Below are 27,124 nucleotides of genomic sequence, written 5' to 3'. Positions count from 1 at the left end.
TGATGATAAATGTATTTTTTTAATATATATAGTATATTTAATTTGGTTACATTTTATAAATAATTAGATTAAAATTAATAAAATCCTATAAAGGAACAAATTATATTAGAAACAAAAATATATCTAAGAAATTTAATCATAATATTGTTATCAAATATTTATGGTAGGACGGAATAACTGATATTGAAAATATTTAACTTACAATATATATTTTCTCTTAATATTAATTAGTACCCTCATTACCTGTATTCATTTCTCACTAATATACATTTTATCAAATTAATCTTCATATTTTATAAGTGATGAAAAAATAATTTATAAGATCCTTCGTTTTGTATAAATATTGAAAACATAACAAATATAGAAAATAAAATTAAACTCATAGTTTCATTAAAGAATTGTATTTTTAAGTCTAGAATTATCATTTTCTTTAAAATTATTGTATATATATTTGAAACTTTGTAATACATAAAACAATTGAAAGTATTTATTTTTTAATAATAGTGTACTTCTTTTGAGTTTCATTCCAGACTCCATAATAGTATCTTATAATTTAATCTTCTTCTTCTTCTAGTTTTATTTTTTAATATTCTTCCAAATCCTAATTCAGACACTTCAATTTCTACAATCATAAATGTTCTGTGAATTTTCAGGTAGTAAAGAGTTTTTACTATATTTTTTATTTTTCTAATAATTTTTGGAAAAAAAAATTAAATTTAAAAATACTGTGGGGATTTTTTCACATACTTCTTTTTTAAATTCTTTTACAATATTTTCAAACAAAAATCTTATATTTTATTAAGTCTTCATTTATCTAGTTGTATTTGATTTCATTGTTTACATATTTTATTTCACTTTCTTTATTTTTTATTTCTTCAAAAAATCTCTTATTCCGTTCCTCTATTTTTTTATTTTTTTTTATGTTTATGGGTTTTATAAATTCAAATATACCATTTCAGTTTCTAATATTTTTTTCGGAAATTCTAAAAAGATATATTTAAGTGAGAACGAGAGTTCATAATATTATTTTCTCGGTTATATCTTTGATTAATATAAAATTATTTTTATAGTATTTTCCTTTATGTACTTATATTAAAGTTTTAAATTATAATTATTTGTAGTAAATATCGCTTTGGGTTTCCGAAAAAGTAATGGTAGATTTTTACAGTTTATTTTTGAATTACTTCTGGCTCGTGAACCAATGAAAGTAAATTTGTTAACTTAGAAAAGTAATATGCAATATATATATGAATCATAAAAATGTATATTTCTTCAACTTCATGAAACTAGGTTTAACTTTATATAAAATCATAGGTTAAAAGATCTGGATGTGAGGTAATGTGATCATTAATTCCAAATTTTGTTTGCAGGATTGATTGTTTCTGAGTAATGTAGGGTACTATTTGAAATCAAATGTGAATATATTGATTTTGATATGGATGAGTTATAGTAGATATTTTTGTTTAAATATGAAAATTTGGTTGATTTGTATAGTTCATATAGTGTAAGTTACTCTTGAAGTGAATGAGTTATTAAAATTGTTTTTGTTTGACTATAAATGATGAAATTAGGCATAATTATGCAATTTTTTTTGCATATCTCGCTCAAGTGAAATAATTCTCGCTTAAGCAAAACTAAAATAAAAAGATGGGGTGCTCTCGGGTTCGTTTTCGCCCAAACAAAAAGGAATCTCTTTCAAGTGAGGCTTGTGATAAAATTCTGGGTGCTTGCAGTTTCAATCTTGCTCAAGCATGAGAATTTCCGCTTGGGCGAGACCCATTCTCGTTCAAGTGAACAAATTTTGCTCAAGCCAGTAAAAAAAACCTAAATTTTTTATTTTTGCTTTTCAAAGCCTAATTTATTATTGCTTATTGTTTTTAGGTGAAAATTCTATTTTTTTTATTTAAATATATGATTAAAGGAACTTAGTTATGTGTTTAAGTGAATTTTGAGATATATTTGGATTGTTTAGAAAAGTTTAAAAAATAATGTGATTGAATGATATATTGATGCGTTACATGAGGTATGGAATGATGTGAAAGTGAGATCAAAACATAGTATTTTCAGGAAAGGAAATACCGTGTTGAGATTGTTATTATGGTGTATTGATTTGTGAATATCCTGTGAATGAGACGATCTTGACTCTACTGATATAATAAAATTACATAGATGAAGTTATTCCGTTGGTGAGAGTCAAAGGAGGTTCATATAACTTTGTCTGCGGTTTGAAATATAATCTAGTCTTTCAGGTCATATGAATTTACCCTGTCATATGAGATGATGAAATATTGAGATGATTATGTGCATGATTGTGTGGATTCTTAACAAGTAGTATGACATGTGTAGGTCTTTTGATGTTAATTTCATTGTACGAGTCTTTCGGAAGTAGAGTCAAATGTCTGAGTATGTGAGTTAGTAGGAATTTGACAGGAGTAACGTGGATGATGAATGTGATAGACACTTGATGATTTTGTGCAAATTATGAGAATTTGATGGATTAGGCTTGTTATCAAAAGTTAAATTTATATTAGAATTCTTAAAAATAGTTAGTTTACCATGTGTTTTGTTTTGTGTTTGTTTTTTTTAATCTATGATGATCGTGTTAATTTACACATGAGCAGATGAGGTTGTAAGTGATAAAACTCCTCATTAAATAGTAGGAGGATGAGATGTTTTTATTTTGAATGTTTTATTTTTTTTAAACCTTCGTGTATATAAAACATAGTATAAGATAGTTGTATATGTTTATATGTTAATTAGATATTACATACATAATATTTTATTAAATATGAATAAAAATAGGAGTGTTACTCTAATAATTGAAAAGAAGTAAGGAGAGAAATACCTCCCAAATATCCTACTTGAGAGAAGAATTTAATTAAATATGTTTCACTACTTTAATATATACCTCTCAATATTGCTAAAATAATTAAAAAGATAAACTAAAACTAAGAAAAATACCAACACAAATACTTAACAGATTTAGCTATTTCAAAAATCTTCTATAATATAATATATTGATTAATTGATGGTTGATTTGTTATTTGAAATATTAATCCTATTTGCTAAATGACCATATATATTTTTAATTTACCTATTCAATCCTATTTGTTAAATCACCATATATATTTTTAATTGACCTATTCAATCCTATTTGTTAAATCACCATATATATTTTTAACTTACCTATTCAATCCTATTTGTTAAAGTTAAAGGAAAAAAAGAGTAACTTAAATTCTGTTTGCAACACATCAATCTCAAAAAAGTCAATATAATTAAACTTATCATGTAAAATAATTAACAATGTAACTTTTTATATTGTATAAATATGATTAAAAGAGAATGTGATTTGTAAAACTCAAATGTTTTGTTATAAATAATGAAGTCAAAAGGTGTGATATAAAAGAAAGAAGAATTTTAAAAGTGAGAATGAGTGGAATTCAGTGTCCTCTTATATGTAATATGTTTTTTTACATTTTATAACATAAATATTATACGTAAAAATGTGTATAAAATTAAAATTAATAAAAAATTATTAAATTTTACCTTTTTAAAAATAAGATAGTTTGATGAATAAAAAAACACGCGTGTTTCCTGCTAAATACATTTTTAGTGTGGCGATAAATATTTCATTAGTGCATCGTTATTTCTAATTTTATGAAATTAAAACTAAAACTATGTAGGTAGCATAGACACTGAGAGAGATCACACGGATATAGAAATAATTTTTAAAATGTAGGATACGGAGTACAAATTTATATATTATATAATTATGAATTATATAAATTAATAATAAAGATTTATATGTAGAAATATGTTTTAGTTTTTTTTAAAAAAAAATAATTTTCATGATTAGTTTAAAAGGATTGTTACTTATTTTTATAATCATGCTAAAAATTCATACAATAAATTTAAGTTTTTATAAAATTAATGTATTTTTCCTTTTCAAAATTGTGTTAGAATGGTTAGAAATCCAACAAATATTTTTTGACAACCTGTCCTATAAATATCTTTCGAGTGTCGGTGTCCGATACATGTGTCCAAACTCATGATTTAAGAGTTTCAAGCCTCATAACTAACTAGTTAATCTTGTAACTAATAAAATAGTTATACAATTCCTTAATTTTTATTTTTATAAATTATTATTATTATTATTATTTTTAAATTATAATATTTAGAGGTAAAAGTGAATAGATACCGAAACTGAAAAGCACTGTTTGGATGATGAGAATAGGAAAAAAACATTTTGTTTGTGGAACGAAGAGGGAGAGAAGAAGATGAAGAAGCAGCAGACGCAGAAAAGCGAGTTCGAGTTCTGCAAAGCGTGCGGCATAAACCACGACCAAGGTCTCCGCCACAAGTACTTCCCTAACCACAAGAAATCCCTCTCCACCTTCCTATCTCGCTTCCGTAAAAAACTCTCCGATGTTCGCTTTTTCCTCAACGCCCCTATCCCTCTCAATCCCCAACTGGCTTCTCGCAATCGCTTCTGGTGTGTCTTCTGCGACCAAGACATCCACGAACACTCCAGTTCCTTTGCCTGGTACACTATCCACCTTTTTTATTCAAATTAAATCACTATTACCAAGCTCTAACTATTTTCATGGATGCCTTCGGTTCTCGTGACAGCGCCAATGCGATTCGCCACCTCGCCAGTGCCCTACACCTGAAGAATTTGAAGCACTTCTTCTGGAAATACGGTGCTGCGGCGGATCAATTGGACGCGTTTATGTTTTCCGATGATGATGTGACCAAGGTAATTTACGATTTGTATCGATTTTATTGTGTGTTTCCTTGCACGTTTGGGAAATTGAGAAATAATTGTTGTTGTTTCGCTTTTGCGAGTTCAGTGGGAGAAGAAGTGCGTGGCGCGAAAGGATGAAGCGAATGAGGGAAGTCGCAGAACGGTGGTTGGTCCTTCAAGTGATGATCATATCCATAATCAACTCACCAGTGGAAATAGTAATAGTTTTGAAACAAATGTTTATTCCCATTCTGTGAAGTCGTATCCTTCAAATCCTGTTTTACCTTTACCAAACTATACAAATGAGTATCAGATATCTAGTTCAGGACTCTCTGGAATCGCCAATGTTGCTACCTCGTCGGAAGCGCGCCCTGATGCAAAACCTATTGTTTTTCAAGATTTTTTGGGTATGGTTACCCTGTCTACTTAAAACGTATTTTTTTTTTACTCTTTACAACTATCATCTATGGTGAGATTCGATACTTTTGGGTTCTAATTTGATATTTTCGGTGTGCTTATATTGTGCCTCAGTTGAAAGGAGAAGCCATTCTTTCCCTCATGATGGTAGACAATCATCAAGTAATGGTTACTCCTGTGATAAACAGGTTTGTTTGGTCTTTAGGCTTTAGTTGTTTCAAATAAGTCATTAGAATCTAACTACTTGAGTTTCAGACTATCAAAAATCATTCGGTGGTAACTTCATTGGTAAGCAAGCAAGATGAAATTGTTTGGATTTTTGCCTACTTTTAAGTCTACCATGATCAAGATTATGGTTGGCTTAGCACACTGCGTATTTGTATTTCTTATAATTTCTAATTTATCTTTTAACACTTTCATACCCTTCTCCAGTGTTGTAGTTGTCTAACCTTACTTGTAATTCGGTATTGATAGAAAATATTGCATTTTGTGTCAATGTGCCAGGGGCGTGACAATGGTAGAATGGTTAGCGGTGAAAGCATTCATCAGGGTATCTATTTGTAATTATGAATATATTGTTTTGCTTCCATCATTGAAGTACTGTAAAGATGAAAAGCATGTGCCTATTGAATATGTACACTTAGTTGCACTGGGAATTTGTATATGTACAAAATATTTAAGACTAATATGAATGCGGAGAAAGAGTTTTAAAATTTTACTATTCTCATGGAGAGGTTGATAGAGGCATAGTAGTTAGTATCTTACGATTCACGATACGTATAGTACGGAACGATACGGTTTCACCCTCCCATGATACGAATCGTTTGAAGAATCTTTTTCGTCCCTGAATCTGTATCATGCGATTCGCACGAAGAATCGCTGAATCGCGAAACGAAACGATTCCGTATTGTGTGAATCAGTGTGGATTTTAAAAAATGAGTAAATTAAAAAAGATAGACAGAATTTGTTTAATAACATGTATGCACCACATTATTTTTTTAGAGGTTGTTTTGGTGAAATTGTGTGGTATATATATATATAATTTATTGTATCTTGCATGGATACATATCTTATATATTTAAGTATATATTAAATTTTTTAATGTTTATGAATCTTATGATTCACTATACGATTTATGATTCATAATATCAGCTCTCCGATACATTACTTGTATCTCTATTCTACTACCATGGATAGAGGTGGTAAACTAGAATGATGATGTGTTTTCTACTATGATTCTTTTACGTTTTCAGGTGTACAATTGATCACTCAGATTTCTTCTATGCCTATTGAAAGTGCTGAGAAAAAAGTTTATTCTGAAGCACCTCCACCATGGATTGACACAACTGAGGCAGTTCAGATGCATTCTAGTTCAAACAAGTTAGGGAAGTCCAAAATGTTGAATCCAAATCGGGTGGGAGCAGCTTGGGTTGAAAAGAGAAAGATTGAAATGGAGAAGGAGAAAAGGGGAGAGACGATAAGGAATGGTCGTGATGCCAGCTGGCTTCCTAATTTTGGTAGAGTCTGGCAATCTGGTAGCAGAAGAGAATCCAGAAAAGAATTTGAGAGGGAGAAACAGTTGCAGAAGTTAAATGTTGAAACAGAGTCTGAGATGGCAATCAAAATTCAGCCTTATGTAAGCAAAAGAATGGTGAGTTTTATTCTATGGTGTCAATTCTATTTTCTAAAGATCACTGGTTTAGTTTCTTTTGCAACTGCCAGCCAAAACCAGCTTGATTTGGGCTGACTTAAATTGCCCAAATCCAACTGGAAGATAAATGGGATGCAAAAAGGGCTGAAGCTAAGCTCATTATACCAATCTATCCCAGATTGCCTAAAATGGTGGGATGTACCCATTAATGGATGGTGCATCTTAATTTTTTGGACTTGGAAATTGTTAGCACAGTTTTCTTTGGATGGGCTGATGAATAGATAGCACAGTTATTATAAATGATTTTTCTCTGTAAAATGCCTTCACCAGCCTACTGAGTCACCAGAAACAAAATATAATATCATAAGTCTTTGAGAAACAACCAATAAAAGTTGGTGGTTAAGATAGGTAACAGTTAGGCTGGCTTGGCCTACAGCTTGTTTTAACTCCAAATAAATATTGTTCCCTATGCATTTTTAACTTGAATTAGTTTGTGTTTGTCTGGGTAATAAATGATTTCAATTGATTTTTAAAATTTTAAATGTTTAGGAGTTAATCACTTTCCTAGTTTATTATTGCCCATCTAAGTTGGCTTCATTGCAAATAGTACATGGTATCCTAGCCCTCCTGCCATGGATGAAATGCAAAGCAAACTGGCAAGTGGATGAGATTTTGATTGAAACAGTTGTAAATCCAGGATATTTACACATTTTAACGCTGAAATAAAAAAAATAGTCCACAGAAATCATTATTGCTCATCGCTTGGGTAGGTTCATGACAACACTGCATAATGTGGTCGCCCTGCCTTGGGTGAAGTTAGGAACAAACTGGCAAATGGATGTGTGAATTTATAGCACTGAGTTGTTAATTTTGGATTTCCCTTCTGCACTGTACTATAAAGTTATTATAATATTGACATTTCAATCATCATATGTAAATACTTAGATCTGCTCCTCTTGTTTGTTCTTTGCAGCGGATGGATAGTGTAGGTGATAATGCAAGCGGATGAAATTTCTTGTCGCAGTGATGTTTTTGGGGAGTGTAATCAATATAATAAATATGCATACTAACATCTATTGCATTGGAGGGGAGAAGACTGGAAAAAGTTCACATAACGAAATGTCACGTTTATGTCAATCCTGGAAAAAAGTACCTCAGTCAATGTGCAGTATTGAAGCACAACAATAGATTAGTAAATATGTACATGCATTAAGCTAGAAACTAGGGCTGTTAATCTGCATGAATGATTGTGATCATAGGGAAACCCATTTTACGACATTTCGATTTCATATGCCATGTGATAACAATTCTTGGTATGGTTGGTCTGCTCATTTTTGTGCAGTTATTGGGTGCTTATTATCGCCTACCAGTTTGCTTTTTCAATGTAGGGAATGGTAACTTGAATATTAATATCAGATCGGCTGCCTTTCAGCATGTTGCTCTTTTACATGCAATGGAACAAACTTATCCATAGCATATACTGAGTACTGAAAGTATTCTGGCCAGCTATACAAAGAATACCACTGTAATGTCCTTCATCTCAACTCCTAAATTTAATCTTACATTTCAATTATTTTTTGCTACTAACTTCTGTCCAATATTTACACCAAGACGAAGTATGATAAAAATAGTAGAATCGAAACTAAAACCTATACTTATTTGTTTGCTCAGATTGTATGTTACTATTACAAGATCAGTAGTATATAAACCTAGTAATTTGGGAGATGAGTTTCTAAAATATTTGAGCATGAAAAAAATTGAAGCTTGCAGTTACAACTTTCATGGCTGAACAGTGTAATAACATTTGATGATTATCTTATAATTTTAAGCCGCGTGGTCCTTATGATGTTCTTATCAAGATGATACTATATATTTTTTAGACTGTATTCTTATCAAGACTTTAGCTTAGTTATTAGTAAATTGAAAACAACTAAATAATTATACATCATATATATTAAGATTCACAAAAAAGTTTGCTAAGGTTCATACCCCTTTCCACATACAACATTTTACTGGTGCATCACTAATATTCCTTGTAGTTCACAGCAAAATCATACGATTTAGTTTGTTAGCACCTATTCAATTTTGGCACTGAACTACCATAAAGGATTACAGGGGGGTGGTGTAGCCTTCCGAAATTTTTTAAATTAGGAGATTTTTCAATTTTTGTTTTATAACTGACTATTTAATTTTAATAAATATTAAAAAATAAAATTAAATATAATAAACAATAAAGAAATTGTGAAATGTATAAGAGAAAAAAAGTTAATATTTTTTAATATTCTTTTCCATCACCTATTCAGTTGGTTTTCTCTTAAATAGTAAAACACAAACTTATTGTTTTTATTCCATTTATTAAGGAAAAAAAAGGAAAATACAAACTCATTATTTCTATTCTCACCGTCCTTTCTTTTGAACACTTAGACACTGAAATATTAATTTCATAGTATAGTATTTTTGACAAAAAAAAAACGACGATTGTTCGCGAAGGTTTCTACAGGAACCCCTTGGTTCTGGCAAACAGTTTATATTTTATTATTTCTCATGCAAAAAGTTTTTTTGTTTTTGCAATGTTTAAAATATAAGAATTTAAATAGTTATATATTATATGTTTACATTCTAACTCACTTAAGTTTAAGGTTTATGGAAGATGATATGGTTACTTAAATTGAAAAAGAAATAACTAAACATTTTAGTTATGATCCAATTATTGATAAGTTTAAGAATTTTAAAGAACACTAAAAGTCCTTTAAATATGTTGTGAGTTTTTTTTATTGTTATTGTTATAGTTATATAAGAGTATATTAATTTGATTCCTGCAAAATTATTGTCAACTTGTCAAGATATGTTTTTAGAATACAATTCTTCTTTATAAAGAAATTACAATTTTTATAACAAAATATAATGATTGGAATAAGAATTAAAAAAATGAAAAATTTAAAAATATAAGAATATTTTGATTAATTAAAAATTATATAATTTTGAATTTCATTTAAAAAAAGTAAAAATTAAAAAATTTAATATTCTTTTATCTCTCAAATTCATGTTTCTTTTCTTTATATTCCTTTTCTATCCAACTTCAATTGGGATATTGTTGGCTTGGGTTTTAGTTGGACGCCCTATGCTCATAAGTCATTGGCTTAACATCATTTATTCAAGTGATGTAGTTAAATTGATGATGATGATTTTTTAGTTATTATCACAAAAAAATGTTTCTTTTATCAATATAGACTAGTGTTATTTTTTAGCTAAAGTTCATTAAGGTCTCGTTGAGATTTTTGTGTAATCATTTATATTATTTTTTAATTTGCCAAACACATTCTTTTTGCTAACATCATATATTATTTTTAGTTGATAACGTTTATATGTTAGCACTTTCTTAATAACACTGATAGGGTTATTTTTCAGCCCATGAGAACTAAAATGCTTAATCGACTCCAATGAAACTATTTTTTAGTTAAATATAAGTTAAAGTTTTTACATTGATGTTGATATAAATTATTTTCTAGTTGAAATTATTTGTCTATTAATGTGTGCTAAAACTATTTCTCACTTTCTTAGGATTTTCTCATCCAATATCAGTAGGATTATCTTTAAGTATATGTAAACAAAAGTAGGATTATCTTTAAGTATACGTCAACAAATTTTTTTGGTTGAATTATTAGCACTTATTCCTTGTCCATGTCTCCTTAAGTTGAAGTAATAATTTTTTGTATTTAAAAAGTGTTCAAAAAGTTACTTTCACTTCATAATTTAATATATTATTATTTTAATTATTTTAAATATTTAACATATATTATTAATATATATTATTATATTGCTAGAATAAGTTGTAAAGTGGAAGTATTTTGATTTATATGATAACATATTAAAACTTTTTGTCCTCCTATATACATTGGTCTCTTCTTTAGGTAAGCTTATAATATTCTCTCCATGAATAATATTGAGTACTTTTTCTTCTTGGTTTTCTCTTTTCCTGCATTTTGGTTTGTCCCCAAGTTTTCATCATGCACATTCAATATTCTTCCTATTTGTCTTTTATTTTTCAGTCTTTGTACAACTAAGATAGGATGCACAATCACTCCACATTCCTTGTGTCAATTTTTATCCCAAAATTTGCTTATGTCCTTTTTTTTTCCAGCGAAAAATAAAAAGAGGAAAATTACTTGAAGATAAAAAAGAGAAAAATATGATACTATACCTTTCTAAGTTTAAATACGGGGAGTAATTGATATTAAAAAATAATAAAAAGTTTATTACGTTGTCACTTACTTACAAATTGGGTGGTTATAATAGAAAAGAAAAGCTTTTAGAGCTACTTGTGCCTATAAAGTATTTTCCGAGTTAAAAAAAAAGAAACTTTATCGTGTAAGCTAACTGGTAATATGAATTCTAAGATGGATTAAGAAATGGTAAATGCAAAATAATTGTATACAAGCGATGAGTATTAACGACATATATAGTTATTTTTAATACACATTTAATTAATGGTTCAATTTTATTGAAAATCATAAAACTAAGAGAGACTTATTAAACAAGTAGTACCTATGATTCAGAATTCATTACACAACTATCTAAATTTTACAAAAATATTAATAACTTATAAAATTAATGAGTATTTTACATTTTACATATAAAATAAATTATATTAAGGGTTTATTATTTTCTACCAGAAATATTTTAGAAAAGTATATAATTTTGTTTCTAATATAATTTGTACTTTAAAGGGTTTTATTAATTTTAATCTAATTAATTATAAATTACATGAAAAGTAATTTGTATTATATATGCACTACAAAATATGTTTAATATAAGTTGAGATGGCCGAGTTGGTCTAAGGCGCCAGATTAAGGTTCTGGTCCGAAAGGGCGTGGGTTCAAATCCCACTCTCAACATTCTTTTAGTTAATGCAGAATTAGCAGCATTTTTGTGGGAACTCAAAAGTTATTGTTTGAAGTGGAAATGAATTTATATCTCTTGAACAATGTTTTAGATTTATGAATACTTTATTACAACAATCACATCCCACTTTTGAAGCTAAATTTTCTGAATGCAAGCTTACATTTCGATTTCTGCAGTAGTGTAGGGTTTGGCGCACAAACATGGTTCTGAGTTGCATGTTTGAGTAGACTATGAACCATTTTATATGGCTTTAATTTCCTTGATATTAATGATGATCCAAGAAAAACACAATATCTAATACGTAAGTCACATGTGATTAGATAAGATATTAAATTGGAATTGCTAAAACCTTTAAGTTGCATGATAAAATCAGAAGGAAAGAAAATAACTTCTGATGGTGATTCTTTTATATATATACGTTAGGACACTATGTGTTTCTTGATGTATGGATCGTGATTGTATAAACTAGCTTAGAACTGTACAACAAAACATTTATATGATTCAATGTCGTGGATGTATGTTTCTTGTTTGAACATGTATTTTGTGTCTTTCACCATCAGAGAAAAGTAAGGTTTTGCAACAAACATTTTAATGTCGGCAAGATTATTTAGAGAATATTTTCTTTAGTACAGGTGTATACCTTCGTAGGATTGTGCTAACTTTAAACCCATGAAGAATTTGAGTTGTCTAAGGTTCTTAATTTTAAAGGTATTATTTAAAAACATCTTAACTGCATCCATCTATGCATACAAGCAAAGAAATGAAAGAGGATGCAATTATCTTGGTGAACAAATATTGATAAGAGTTAGATTGAATGAAGTTAATGCTTGTAAGGAAGTTCCAAGTTTAGCAAACCATTGTTTAATTGCTTGTTTACATATTATCTTATAACTCTTAACATCAAAGAGTAAGTAGGAGGACCACCATTCAGTTTTCAACTGTAAAGTTCGGTAATCCTTCACAGAAGAATCTCATAAAACTTGGACATCCACCTCAGAAGACTTCAATTCATCTTCATTAAGAACATTAATATATATCATCATTTATGTGAGTAGGAAATTTTTAAGTATGGTAATTTTATTATTAAAAGAGAGTTTATAATTCTTTGCGAGAAGAATTGTATGACTTTGATTTGAGTAGTATTAGGTAAAAGATCTCTCAAACTAAGGGACCTGTGTGTTCTTTATTCATAAAAGAAGCAAAATGAATAAACTTCAATATAAATTTTACTAAAACATTTGGTTTTCAAGAAATTGTTAAATTAATTATTTTAGTAAATAACTATGCAAATTAGAAACTATATGTGAATTGTGATTTATTTATAAATTGGGACCAAGTGACCTTGTAGATGGAGATGAATAAAGTTTACAATTTGAAGAAGATATTTTTTATGAGTGAAATTTTGTATATCATAAAGTATTGTGTTAAATTTTAGAGTATGGATCAACTTATAGCAATTTTGTTTTGGACATGTTTGAATTTAAATAAAGAACATATTTTTAGATTATGTTTATATTTGATAATATCTAATTTAATTTTCTACATTTGTTTTCAAGATTAATTTTTTTTAGGCTTATTGTGTTTTTAAAATACACACACATACAATCAGGCTCAGAAAAGAAGAAATGTTGATAAGAAGACTCTTTCCTAAAAGGTTCTCCTTCTGAAGCCTTGTAAAACTGTATAATGTAGTTTACTTTTACTTTTTAAATTTTTGTACATGATTTTGGGCCTTGTATTTGGACCAAATTTTAGCTTAGGAGCAAGAAGCTTGAAGGGAGCACACATGGCATCCACATAGGCACCATTTGGACACCTACATGGAACCATTCCCTTCCTTTTTCCAAAATGACTATTCCTTCTCCTTCATGATGACTTATGTGCCTCATGCTTTCCTTCCTCTCCTCCTTAAGCCACTTGTCACATCTTGAATGGATAGTTTTGGAATACATTGATTGCCACATGGCAACCCATGTGATGCAAATCAAATAGATGTCATCAATAGAAGAAATGGACAAGGGCCGAAGCATTTAAAGTTCTTCTTATTAGTCTTTGCAAAAGATGAGGCCCAAGCCCAAAGCCCAAACCCAAGAAGGCCAAGCCCAAGAAAGCCCACTCCAATCAAAGAATCACTAGGAGCATGGCTAGATCATTGGGAAGAGATTGCCAAATGAAATCTCTCTTTGTAATATATTTTGTATTAAATTGTAAATAAGATAGGATAGCCTTAGGGAAGTGCCTAAAAAGGAAAACAAAAGAAACTATGCATGTAAAGGCACTTTTAGTCACTAGTTACTTAGAAATGGCTAGGAAGGTCACCTTTTGGCCTAGTTAGGTACCTTTTGCTCACAAAAGGAACTTGAAGGAGCCTTTCCTTCCTTCCTTACGTAGAGGGTCGGTCATCTCCCATTCTATAAAAGGAGAACTTTGCCTCTTTGTAAAACAGATTTGAAAATTGGAAGTAATGAAACTCTAGTGAAGTTTAGAGAAAGTTGTGAGTGTTGACTCTTCTTCTCTCTTTAGTCTCATCTTGTGAGCTCTTGGGACTCTCAAGTGGCGGCACCACCACTCATCTTGGAAGCAACCACCCTCCAAGTGGCGTGAAGATCATCCCTTGATCAACAACCACATAAGTCTTTCTTTCCATCTCCTTTTTCTTCCGGTTTGTGTTCTTTGTTGGTTTCCCTATTCCTTGTTCGCTGCAATTTGTCCTTGGTGTGTTTCTATCTTTTTCTACACGTTATTCCCCTTATAATCAGTGCAGATCTGTTGTACTCTTGTTGTTCTTGGTTCGTTTTCGTTTTGGTATCATTTTACATGCGAAATCTTGTTGTTTTCAAGTTCTTCTACATGGGTTTTGTTCTTTTGCTCATTTCATTCGGTAGATCCTTGTATGCTGCGTTAACTTGTTGTTCTTGGCACTGTTCTTGTGATTCCTGAACTGTTCTTGAGTAGTTCTTGGGGTTTACTTGCTGTTTTAGAGTTACCCATTCATTCTATATCCATATCATGTTATTGGAATCACATCACCATGACTGGAGAGTTTTTAGGTGTCACATGTCACTCCATGAATGGAGAGTTTTTGAGTTCCATTAGTCACTTTTGGCTCTATAGATAGAGGGTTCTTCTATTGTAAACATAAGACTTGAATTTTTTGTTTTCATAATTTCTCTCAAGTCTCACTTTTCTTTTGCTCTCACTCTCTTAGTGTAGAAGCCTTAGAAAAAGCTAGAAGGTTGGTCTAACCTCCTTCCTAGCACCTTTCTCCAGCAACACTCCAAAACTCATTCATTCTTGATCCATTTCTATTCAATTTTTATGTTGTCATGCCTTCTCCAATCATTCAAACCATCTTCAATCGAAGAACTTATGGAAGGAGCAAGGACAAATCCATCTCTAATACTAATGAAAATGGAAATACTGCAATGTTAGAAGTAACATTCAATATGTGTTAATTTTTCCTTTCCACTATAGAGTATTGTTGTGAAATTTCTATACATGTTGTGTGATGCATTATACCAAGTTTATTGTAAAAGTCTTCATAATCAAACTTTTAACCATTTTAAGATGAAGTGATACTATGACGAAAGGGTAACCTATGATTATGGTATACAATAAAGACCATCTTATAATTCAACTTGACCACTCATCTTCAATGTAATTGTATCTTATATCTAGCATGTTTTATATGAGAATAGGAAAGTTTCTCCAATTGCAGACCCAGAATCGTACAAGTCTCACACCCTAAATACAAGAGAGATACGTATCATTCATAAAACTCAAACACAGGCCACCAAAACCCTAACTCTACAAAAAAAAAAATCAAACTTCCAGAAATTTCTCACCCAACATCTCATCAAAGAACCCTTGCAATAATAAATCCAAAACACACAACCTAGTGCATGGGAAAACACCCATCAAAACCAAAGCGACCGAATGAACGACTACACATCACACGATCCTCACACCATACATAACGACGACAAACAACAACAAGAGAAGAGAAACAACACAACAAGAGAAGAGGAACAAAACATCAGTGGAAGACAGAAAATGCAAATGAGCAAGAATGAGAAATTTCTCCTCAAATTTCGATTTTTTTTGTCATGTCATGTCACATCAATCTATGTTTGTTAAATCACGCCACGTTGCAGTTTGTCAACTGTGCATTAGTTTACAAAGCGTGTCAACATATTGAGATTCATATATATATTAGGCGTTATATATATAAATATATTTCAATACTGAAAGTCTTTAATAATTAAAAGCTTTTATAATGATTAAAAGTCTTTAATGATTACGATGACAAAACGAATAACATCACCTATTTTCACCTCACTTGTCATTGACTTGCCAAACATGATTGAGGTGAGCTAACTCTGGTTATGATTAAATGACTGAAAATTTTGGTTTGTTCTATTAGAAAACAACTCAGTTATTTATATATATATATATATATATATATATATATATGAAAAACATTGTTAATCACTTAAATATTTAAGTTTTTTATTCCATCTAATTGATTGTTGAAATTTAATTTGTAATATTAATGATTTAAATAGAATAATCTTGTATGTATTTAAATTCTTCAAATAATATAATACAAAAATTATGTGAGTCAGTTTATCTTATTTTATTTCTGACTAATCGATTTGATAGGTCAGCGAAATTAAGTAGAATGATTAACAAGTTAAAATCACTAATTTGACATACTTTTCTCATGCATATTAATAATCATGATACAATGCATCAATAATTTTTTTTCTTAATGATTATTCCAAAAGCTAATAACTATGGATTCATATATGTTCGCAGATATATTTTGGCTAATTAAATCATTTTAATGTTGTAATAACTTATAGAAACTTGGATTCATATATGTTCGCAGATATAACTATTTCACTGATAAACATGGTTATATTAAATATATTTTTACCTAATGATGTTATAAGCATCAAATGTGAATTTTTTTTATGCCATAAAACATAAAAATAAATAAGGAATGAAGTATAATCCTCGTTAAGCCCGAAATGTTAAATACGACAAATGATAATTGAGAATAACACAAACATTTAAAAAAAACAAATTATCTTTGATTTTTTTAAATCCTTCAATAATTAATTGGAGACCATGAAAAATGAATATTTGTAATTAATCCATTAAATATATTTAATATTGAACATTCCAATGTCTTGAAATTATATCTCTCTTGAAAACTATGAAGTTCAACCTAAAAAGTTGAAGATTGTCTTTTCAAGGTATCTTAAAAATGTGACAAATATTAATTATCTCTTTCTGAAGAAATCTTTCTCTTATTCTCTATATAAAGAGAACTTGTGAGGGAGAGAAATGCAAGCAAGAACAAACAAGTGAGAAGAGCAACATAGAGAGTAAATGAGAGAATTGATATCTACCATAGTGTGAGATTAAAAATCCTAGTAAGAGACTAAAGAGACATTGTATTTAATCTTTGTTGGGTGAGATTAAATGTTACCCTCAAAGTGAGACAAATATTGTAATCCTCATAAAGGACTATTATGCTTGAGAACGTGGACTCCATCAATTATTCTGAATTAATTAAGAGATAAAATCTAACAAGTCAACTAACATATCTTTAATATACTATTGGATTGCAATAACATCATAAGACTCAATGTAACTATATCATCTAATTAAAAATGTTATAAAATAGGTTTTTATAATAACACCAACATAGTATTATACTCATTTACTTTTTCATGTTTATTTTTTTCACTTATTAAAAAAATGTTAAGCAAATAACAAATGGCATACCTAAAGAGATGATCGCTTAAAGAAAGTTGAGATGACCAAAAGGTTGAAAGGTATAAAAAGTGAAAAACGTAAATTACAAAAATCACTACAAATATGAGAAAGTGTTTCAAAACAAGTAATATACTCAAACTTTTGAAAATTCTTCCTTTTCACCTACTTACCAAGTGATTTGAAGTTTTTAAACAATCTTTGAGAAGTGAAAAATTAACAACACAACTATCTTGTTATTTTGAGATGAATAATAATTCGTCATTAAAAACATTAAATATTATGTTACTCGTATATAAATGATAACACATAAAATCATTACTACATAATTTACTAACCAACATCACTGTAATTTTGTACGCATTGGTATCCAAAAAATATTGAAAAATAACTAAGATATTTTATATATAAATTATTATTAATTAATTAAGAGATAAAATCTAACAAGTGAACTAACAAATCTTTAATATACTATTTGATTGCAATAACATTATAAGACTCAATGTAACTATATCATTGTAAAAAAAGTTTTTATAATAATTAACACCAACATAGTTTATACTCATATTTACTTTTTCATGTATATTTTTTTCACCTATATACAAGTAATTACTGTATTTATTCCTTATTATTACCCATAAGTCAGCTCATATAGCAGGAGATAATAAATTTCACTTTATTAAGAATTTAATTAAGAACTTGTTTCAAAGTTGCTCAATTTTCCAAAAAAACAAATATTAGAATAAAAAAAATCCTTTGAGTCTACTTTGAAATCTGATAAAAAATATCATTCCAAAACTTATGAAAAAACATATGAAATAAATATACAAAAATCAATCTTATATTTCAAAAATATAGTATTAGAGTTTTATAAACTCAACCTTCCCAATTTCCACATATATTGGATAGTTGGCCATTGAAGCATTCAAGTCATGTATGCAAATTCAACCATGCCCTACGGCATTCCATTATTTATTATCCTCGTTAGTTTAATTATTTATTAATCTTGGTTTAGTTATTAAATTATTATATTAAACACTTTATTGTGACCCCCTTGTCCTTTGTCCATATCTAATATTCTTTTGAAGGAATCTCTAAAGGGCATAATGCCCTCTTCCTCCCTGTAAATAAAGATTGATTTATTTTGTATAATTATATTGGTACATGTCTTTTTTAATTGTTTTTCAAAGACTCATTGGTTGTTCTACAGTAGGGAAACAAATAATAAAGGTCAAATCCCCATATGATCCTAACATTAACTTAATATTTTCGTCCTTATCAATAGTATGCAAGTTGTGGCGTGACATATGGGAAATTCAATTAACAAATTCACTTCTATTTTCCATTACCATTTATTAATATTAAACACTGTTTGTTGCAATGACTATATCATATCATGGTGCTTATTATTGCCAAAAATTAGTTTTATTTCTCTTTCTTATTTCACATTAAATCACGTTCTAGAATTTCACCTACTACTTACAAACCCACAATTTCATTTTTCTATTATAAACTTTTTCCATTTCATATAAGTTGAAAAGCTTTTCTTCCTGAAAGTATTAAGGATGGAGTAAACCTTATAAAATTGATTTCCATCACTTATATATTATAAAATTTAGGGTTTAGGGTTTCTTACATCAAGCATGCAACCGCTGTTCCAATGGTGATTTTATTGCTGAATTTTATCTCTTAAATATGAATCAGTTCTCAGTTGAAGCGAATTCATAATGAACCTAGGTTTTACCTGAGCAAAATTCAGTGACAGTCAATTTTGTTCAGGTTTAAGTAATGTCTTTAAATGCAGCTGTTAAAACGATTAGAAAGCCTTTTCAAGAAGGTAATAAAACTTAATTACCCAGTGATTTGAAAATTTGAAGTATTCTATCGGTAAAGTATGCTGAGATATTTTTTTAAAAAAAGATGCCATGGCTCTGTTGACATTTCATCAAGGTTCTCCAATGATCATTTTCCATTAAGAATATAAAACTGAAGAGTGACGTTTATTTAACAATTAACAAATATGGTGATGTTGTTGCCAATGGAAAGCAACACCTCAAAAATCTTCTCCTAACGTCTCAATTAATAGAGTTTAACAATCAAACCCTAGGTTCAGACTTTAATTAAGGTTGAGTTTTGAATTTTGAAACCAATAATTTTAGGTACCAGGGAATAATTCTGGAGAATATTGCACAAACAAACCATGGTTAAGGCAAGAGGGACATGTCACCCGTTTCATCATCACCTTCTATTTTAAAGCCTTGCTATTGTCTTTCTCGGTGTAATCATCTGACTTTATTTGTTTTCTTAATTTCTTTGGCACATAAGAAAATTCACAGCTTCAACAAGAAGTGTCATCTTTGTGAGTTTGGCTGGGCCAAAGTTTGTTTTCAAACATGCCCCCTTCTTCCTCTTTTCCTTTCATTCTTCTTTTTAGTCATTGATAATATTAATACCCCATCTTAATCATCCTACTTCATTGGATTGATTTCTCTCTAGCCTTAATCTCTTAGAAAACATTTGTTAGAGGATCTTTTAAAAGGACTTCTACACATATTGTCTTCTGTTCTTTTCTTTCTTGTTGTTGTTGTTCACCATCTACCTAAGATTTTCTCAGGTACTGTACACTAAACAGAATTATCTTATGTTTCTGTAAGTGAAGACAATTAATATGGGAACTAACCGGCAGGAGCATGAAATTTCAGAAGGAGGATCTGAGGTAAAGTGGTCACAATTCAAAGCTATATATATAGTCAGCTCTATGTTTGTATATTTTAAGGTAGATGTAACAACTCTGAATTCCAATTCCTAAATCAGGTTCAATATCAAGAGATGGTAGAAAATGAAGTGAAGGAGGCTCAGAAAGGTCCAACACAAAAAATAATAACTGAGAGCTGCAAATCAAACAGCATGGTTGTAAAGGTGATTATCATATTCCCACTTTTTCTTCTATCTTTTTGGGATGTTGCATGTTGAATTGAAGCTGAAAAATGGTCTGAAATGCAGAAACGGCAAACGTTGATTCCTGCTCACATCATAGCTGAAGCCATATCAACTATCCCTGATCTTGACATTAGATGGTCAGGTCCAATCACACCAAAAGAAATGGAATATGTTGAACAATATGTCCTAGCAAAATATCCAGAATATTCAGGCGTGATGGAAGGAGATGGAAATGGTATAGACTTGTGTAGCTTTATCATCTATGAGGAGCCTTCAGAACCCGTGATGGATGATAGGGGCAAGTCACCAAGAGAGTCTTCTACATATTTGTTTGGCAGTAATCTCCCTGAAATGGATAGGGCCAAGATCCAGTTGGAGCCATCAAGATTACTGGACATTCTCAACAAGAAATCCTCATTTACTGGAAGTTTCATCTCTATCCCAGAAATCCAAGCTCGTAATAAGATTTTGAAGCATTATGGGTTGCCTGATGAAGAGTACCTTGTTCTCTTCACTCCGAGCTACAAGGATGCTATGATGCTGGTGGGAGAAAGTTACCCTTTTGTTAAGGGAAACTACTACATGACCATTCTTGACCAGGAAGAAGACTACATCAGGGAATTTGCTTCTTTTAAGGAGTCCAAGGTGATCTCAGCACCCAAGACTTGGCTGGATTTGAGGATCAGCGGATCTCAGCTGAGTCAAAACTTTAGGAGGAGGTGTAAGATCAGCTCAAAAGGCTTGTTCTCTTACCCAGTTGATGCAAATGGAACAATGCATTGGATTTCTGAGGCTCATAGGAACAACTGGCATGTTCTACTTGATGCATCTGCCCTGGTGGTGGGAAAGGATAGGCTACATCTTCTTGCACTTCACCGGCCGGACTTTGTCATCTGTAGTCTTGACAACATTCATTCCAACCCTTCAAGAATCACTTGTCTCTTAGTCAGAAAGAAATCCTTTGAGAACTCAGCTGCCTCATCTCAGGTAGTTGATTGAGTGATAAGGAGTACTTTCTCAAGATTTTAGAGCAACTAGAAGATGGACAAAATTTCCATGCAGATTCTTAGGTGTTTTTTCTCTTGTCAGAATTGGAACTTCACCTTAATTAACTTATATCAATCTTTAATGCAAACTACTAAGGTGAACTTCCAATTCTGATGGAAGAACCACTTAATAAACTGCAATTAAGTTTTGTCACAGCAAAATTTGGTATCATTGATTCTCAGAAGTCATGACTTTTCCTGGAGTACTTTTTGTATATTGAATAAATGAAAACATGCATATATAAGACCAATTATCACTGGTAGGAACGAATTAAGCCTTCCTAATCATCTGGTTTGTTTGTAATTTATAAGCAATATAAGTAATTATCTTAATTTGGTAAGTTATCCCAGCCAAACCCATTTTTTCAATATTATTAGTTTTGAAGAACTTTATTCTACTTTAACTTCTGACCATGTATAACTATTACAAATGCATGTACTGGTTCTTAAAACTCTCTTATCAAGTTTTGATATGTTTAGTTTTCAAATCTTTTGGTTCCAAAACCTGGAAGCTTGCAAACCCTGTCATTTATATTTTATCTTGCAAGACACAAAAATACAAATACATACGCGTACAATTTTAGTTAGCTGAGTGGTGTCACGAAATTCTGCGTTGGCATTTGGTAACATCGATGCTTAGGGACGTGTAGACCAAGACATCTTATGAATTAAGTTGTTTGAGTGAAGCATGTCCGGTCAAGTTAGCAAGTTGTCTGCAGTGCAAAAGTCAAAATTCAAAAGGTTCGTTTTGTCCCTGTCCATACTGCAAAATTTGCTTTATTCTATGTTTAGAGTACAAAACCATGGACAGAAATTCAGAATCCGTGCTTATCACGATTGTCTGAATGAGTTCAAGAAAATGTCCTAAAAGAAATGCAATGGATTCAATATCTAATTTGCTATCTTCATTTCATGCTCAAAGTGCATCTTTATTTCTGACTTTCTTTAATCTTAGAAACAATTATACACTGTTAGTTTCATCTGCTGACAAAGTTATATTTGCCACTACATGCAATTTGGTTTTTGAGGATCTTGTAGGTGAATGAACATAGACTATAGCATCATAGACTAGAAAATGGTTGATGGTGAACTTTTCTCAGCACCTATAGCATGTTGTCTTTCAAATACTCTAGCGGAAAAGAGGCCACTAATGAATAAAGATAAGCATCTTTTTGTCTTGTCAAGATTGAATTATGGTGCACAAATAATGCAGTTCATAGTAGATGATATAAATATGGAAGAATAGTGATTCTTTCCCCAAGTGGTAGTAGGTTACTTTAGAGTTTGTTTGGATAAGTTTTTTCTTAAAAATGGTAGGCTACTTCTAAAAGTGAAAAGTAAAATTACTTTTTCATAAATTAGAATTAACTTAAAGACAAATTAAAAATAAAACATTAAATAAATTATTATGAGAATTTAAAAAAGAAATTTATATATAAAATTAATTTTAGTTTATAAAAAAAGTTAATTTAATTTATTTACTATTAAAATATTTACTAAAAATTTGATAAAAACATACCATTTGATGGATTAAAGTGAAAATGGTTCATATTTTGATTGGCAATATTATGTGTTAAAATGAAGAATAAAGTTTGTTTTACATTTCAAAATAGTAGAAAACACATGCTTAACAACTTCTTATAATAATATAATAATATTTAAATTAAAAAATATATATTATTTTATTGAGTTATTAAATGAATGTGTCTATTGCTGTGTAATGCATCATTATACATTTATGAATGATGTTGTAAGATGGCATAATGTTTAGTCATAATTATGGGAGTTAAGACTATCGTGGAAGGCGAAATTGGCAAGAAAACAATAATTGACTTCATGCCAAAAAAATTACGGCGCATGCCTTGTGTGCAGAGACTATATCTGTTTACAGGAAGATTCCTAGAAATTACTCTATTCATGAATTTAAGTAATTAATTTTTTTTAATAAAAGATAATAAATATTGAAAATTAATGATATAAAGCTTTTATTTTTCTTATTAGGATTGGAGAAGATGGATAACCATAAATTTTATAACCATTATTCTCTTTTAAACATTAATTGATTGTATGTGAAACAATATGGTTAATTTAAAAAAAACTTATTTGAAAAACATTATAATTCGTTTGACAAATTTAATGTCAATAAATAACTTCAATATGAATTAGTTGAAAAAGTCTTGTAAACTTTTCAGTACTTACTTAGTTGAAACTAAACAAATAATAATTTATATTGTTCTTTCAAAATTATCTACACTACTCTCTTTATAAATAATCATTTCTATCTTTCTATTTAACTGTTTCTTATTTGTTTAATATTGGAAAAAATAGTGTGGATTATATGATTTGTGACTGCCCCCATCTTGTTCACTCTTAATAAGAGAAAAATAATTTATCTGATTAATTTATTGCAGCTATTATCTTTTGTTAAAAAATTGTTAATTAATACCTTTTACTACTTTGAAGATTGAGTCATCTCATTCCTTCTTCATCTCCATATCCTCTCTTCTAGTTTTCTTGAATGGAAAATCTTATTACTTCACTAGTTGTAATTATGCCCCCACTTCAACCATGGGACTTCTTCAGAACCCTCACAATCATCTCCCTTTAAAGGTTACTTGGCCATTGCTCTTTCCGAAGAAAATAAAGTATATGGGCTTCAAGAATAACTAAAGACTTAAATAGAAACCCCAATTTAATGACAAATCATTTTTGGTAGTTTACTGACAAATAAATGCATTAAACTATTTAACACCTATTATTCCTAAAATTGTAATTCCACTTTGCCATTAGCAATTGACATTTAGTTGTCTTAAGTGAGGTCATTGAAGATAAGTCCTAACATATTGTTTTGTACTATTTAGTTCATGACTTTCTTGTAATTTTTCTACAATCCAATAACTTTGCCATTTATAGAGTTTGGTGGACCAGGTAGATGGAGCAACGGTAACAGAGGAGTTACTTCGACTCTTGATTTAATAGATTCTAGTTATATTTGTGACAGAACATATCATGTGCAGTCTCATTACTACATACTACAGCAAAACCCAGGAGTACAGGTAGAGTAGAGATAGAAGAGGGGATAGACACCACACCACTGCATATGGCAAGTTAAAGAAAAGGGGAAAAACATAGACTTGCTACAAAACACTAGTACCAACTATTATGCCCATCCATGCAACTAGGAAAGCACTATATGTATATTATACAAAACAACAAGCATGAGGGTACATTTGGTGTTGGCACTCAGTACCTTGTTCTACCATCCCCCTCAGTAATCACATCCTCAAAGGATCCATTACTGGGAATCATCGGCAACACGTGTTCCTGATGAGGGACTATGACCTCAAGAAGATAGGGGCCAGGGGTGTCCAACATTTTCTGAATTTCTCCTCTAAGCTCTTCCTTCTTAGTCACACGCACTGCGGGTATCCCACAAGCATCTGCAAACTTTAGCATGTTGGGGAATATCTCATTCTCCCTCGAGGGATCTCCCAGATAGGTGTGAGCTCTGTTGGCCTTGTAGAACCGATCCTCCCACTGAACCACCATACCCAAGTGCTGATTATTCAACAACAATATCTTCACAGGGATATTCTCCACTCTTATAGTGGCCAACTCTTGAACATTCATTATGAAACTCCCATCCCCATCAATGTCAACCACCACAGCACCAGGGTTCCCAACAGCAGCACCCATAGCCGCAGGCAATCCAAAACCCATAGCTCCAAGACCCCCTGACGTCAACCACTGTCTAGGCCTCTTGTACTTGTAGAATTGCGCAGCCCACATTTGATGCTGCCCTACCCCAGTGCTAATTATAGCATCCCCATTTGTCAACTCATCGAGAACCTCAATGGCGTACTGAGGAGAAATCCCATCATCAAACGTCTTATAACTCAAAGGAAACTTTCCTTTCTGCACATTAATCTCTTCTCTCCAAGCTCCAAAATCAACCTTCCCCTTCACCCCCATATTCTCCAAAATCCTGTTAATCCCCTGCAATGCCAACTTCAAATCCCCACAAACCGATACGTGTGGCTGCTTATTCTTCCCAATCTCAGCGGAATCAATATCAATGTGAACAATCTTAGCCCTACTAGCAAAAGCCTCGAGCTTCCCGGTGACACGGTCGTCAAACCTCACCCCAAAGGCAAGCAACAAATCACTCTTATCAACGGCGTAGTTGGCATAAACAGTACCATGCATGCCCAACATTTGAAGGGAATGCTCGTGGCCAATAGGAAAAGTTCCAAGGCCCATTAATGTGCTGGCAACAGGAATCCCAGTGAGTTCCACAAACCGCTTTAACTCTGCGCTGGAGTTCAAAGAGCCACCTCCCACATACAAAACGGGCTTCTGGGCCTCCAATATGAGTCTGACAATCTGCTCCAGTTCGGCCTCACTGGAGAGCTTGGGCAGCCTGGCGGTGTACCCGGGGAGCTTAACCGGAATGTCCCAATTAGGAACCGCCAGTTGCTGCTGAACGTCTTTGGGGACGTCGATCAGGACTGGGCCGGGCCGGCCCGAAGTAGCGATGAAGAAGGCCTCACTGACGACCTGAGGAATGTCGTCGACGTCGAGGATGAGGTAGTTGTGTTTGGTGATGGATCTGGAAACTTCCACGATGGGGGTTTCCTGGAAGGCGTCGGTGCCGATCATCCGCCGCGGTACCTGCCCGGTGATGGCCACCACCGGCACGCTGTCCATCATCGCGTCCGCTAGGCCGCTCACGAGGTTGGTGGCACCGGGGCCGGATGTGGCGATGCACACGCCGGGAAGCCCCGTCGACCGCGCGTAGCCCTCAGCCGCGAAGACGCCGCCCTGCTCGTGACGCGGGAGCACGTTTCGAATGGCCGCAGTGCGCGTGAGCGCCTGGTGGATCTCCATCGACGCGCCGCCGGGGTACGCGAAGACGGTGGAGACGCCCTGCCGCTCCAGCGCCTCGACGAGGATGTCCGCACCCTTACGCGGCTCGTCTGGAGCGAACCGCGAGAGGAAAGGCTCGGCGGCCGGAGAAGACAGGACCAAGGCGGGTGGTGTGGCTGCCGGAGGCTTGGGGTGGGAACATGAGATTGCGAGAGGGTGAGCGTGAGAGGGCTTAGTGAGGGTTGGGTGAGAGAGAGGGACGGTGGATCTGACAATGCGTTTGGGAAAGGCGGAGTAGCAAGAACAAGCAGAAAATGGGGTTCTTGAAGAAGCGGTGGCCGCCATTGTGAACTGAGGGTACTGTGAACACTAAGTGTGCATGGTAAATGATTTTATTTAGAGGAAAAAGAAGCTTTTGTTTTTACCTTTCTACCCTTCCTTTTTCTGATAACTCCCGTGCTTCCCCGTGGGTAAAATGGGCAATTTGGCATAGTGAGTGTCAGTGAGTGAGTGGTGATTATAGAGTGGGAGTGTGATGTGAGAGCCTGATAGCCACACAGAGGCTGCAAATCAAAGAAGCAGACATTTTATTATTGTTGTGCTTGGTAGGGCCCACCATTCAAACCTTCAATCAACATAAATCACTTGAGAAACAACTAAACACCCTTTACCTCCTTCTTTATTTCACCCACTATGCCACTCAAATTAATTTAAATCATTCTAACTATATTTATGAATCCTATGTATCAAATTTATAATAACTTTCAATATTTG

General features: G+C 31.8%; 3 protein-coding genes and 1 non-coding gene across 5 annotated transcripts; 3 read left to right on the top strand and 1 right to left on the bottom strand.

Moving 5' to 3' along the window:
* The first annotated feature begins 4,205 nt into the window (after positions 1 to 4,205).
* Positions 4,206 to 8,246, top strand: LOC137821115 (TITAN-like protein). 2 transcript variants are annotated; one of them, XM_068625550.1, is made up of 8 exons: positions 4,206 to 4,543; positions 4,630 to 4,756; positions 4,851 to 5,151; positions 5,276 to 5,349; positions 5,417 to 5,449; positions 5,666 to 5,711; positions 6,415 to 6,812; positions 7,786 to 8,246. In XM_068625550.1, the coding sequence occupies exons 1-8, from the start codon at positions 4,278 to 4,280 to the stop codon at positions 7,819 to 7,821; spliced, it is 1,281 nt and encodes a 426-aa protein (XP_068481651.1). In that variant the 5' UTR covers positions 4,206 to 4,277; the 3' UTR covers positions 7,822 to 8,246. The 2 variants fall into 2 exon arrangements, with proteins under 2 accessions (XP_068481651.1, XP_068481652.1); XM_068625551.1 differs by lacking the exon at positions 5,417 to 5,449.
* Positions 8,247 to 11,626: 3,380 nt separating this feature from the next.
* Positions 11,627 to 11,707, top strand: TRNAL-AAG (transfer RNA leucine (anticodon AAG)). Its single transcript has one exon. It is a non-coding gene; the product is annotated as a tRNA-Leu (tRNA).
* Positions 11,708 to 19,529: 7,822 nt separating this feature from the next.
* LOC137821415 (uncharacterized) lies at positions 19,530 to 21,840 on the top strand. The gene is made up of 3 exons (XM_068626001.1): positions 19,530 to 20,214; positions 20,313 to 20,417; positions 20,502 to 21,840. Exons 1-3 carry the CDS (start codon positions 20,167 to 20,169, stop codon positions 21,435 to 21,437), a joined length of 1,089 nt encoding a protein of 362 aa, XP_068482102.1. The 5' UTR covers positions 19,530 to 20,166; the 3' UTR covers positions 21,438 to 21,840.
* A 2,611-nt stretch (positions 21,841 to 24,451) lies between these two features.
* Positions 24,452 to 26,903, bottom strand: LOC137820408 (acetolactate synthase 3, chloroplastic-like). The gene has a single exon (XM_068624490.1). It carries the CDS (start codon positions 26,693 to 26,695, stop codon positions 24,728 to 24,730), a length of 1,968 nt encoding a protein of 655 aa, XP_068480591.1. The 5' UTR covers positions 26,696 to 26,903; the 3' UTR covers positions 24,452 to 24,727.
* Between the last annotated feature and the right edge of the window lie 221 nt (positions 26,904 to 27,124).

Source organism: Phaseolus vulgaris, chromosome 9 (genome assembly GCF_000499845.2).
Source record: "Phaseolus vulgaris cultivar G19833 chromosome 9, P. vulgaris v2.0, whole genome shotgun sequence".
Lineage (NCBI taxonomy): Eukaryota > Viridiplantae > Streptophyta > Magnoliopsida > Fabales > Fabaceae > Phaseolus > Phaseolus vulgaris.
Note: the sequence above shows the minus strand (reverse complement) of the source record. Positions and strands in the feature narration are given on the sequence as shown.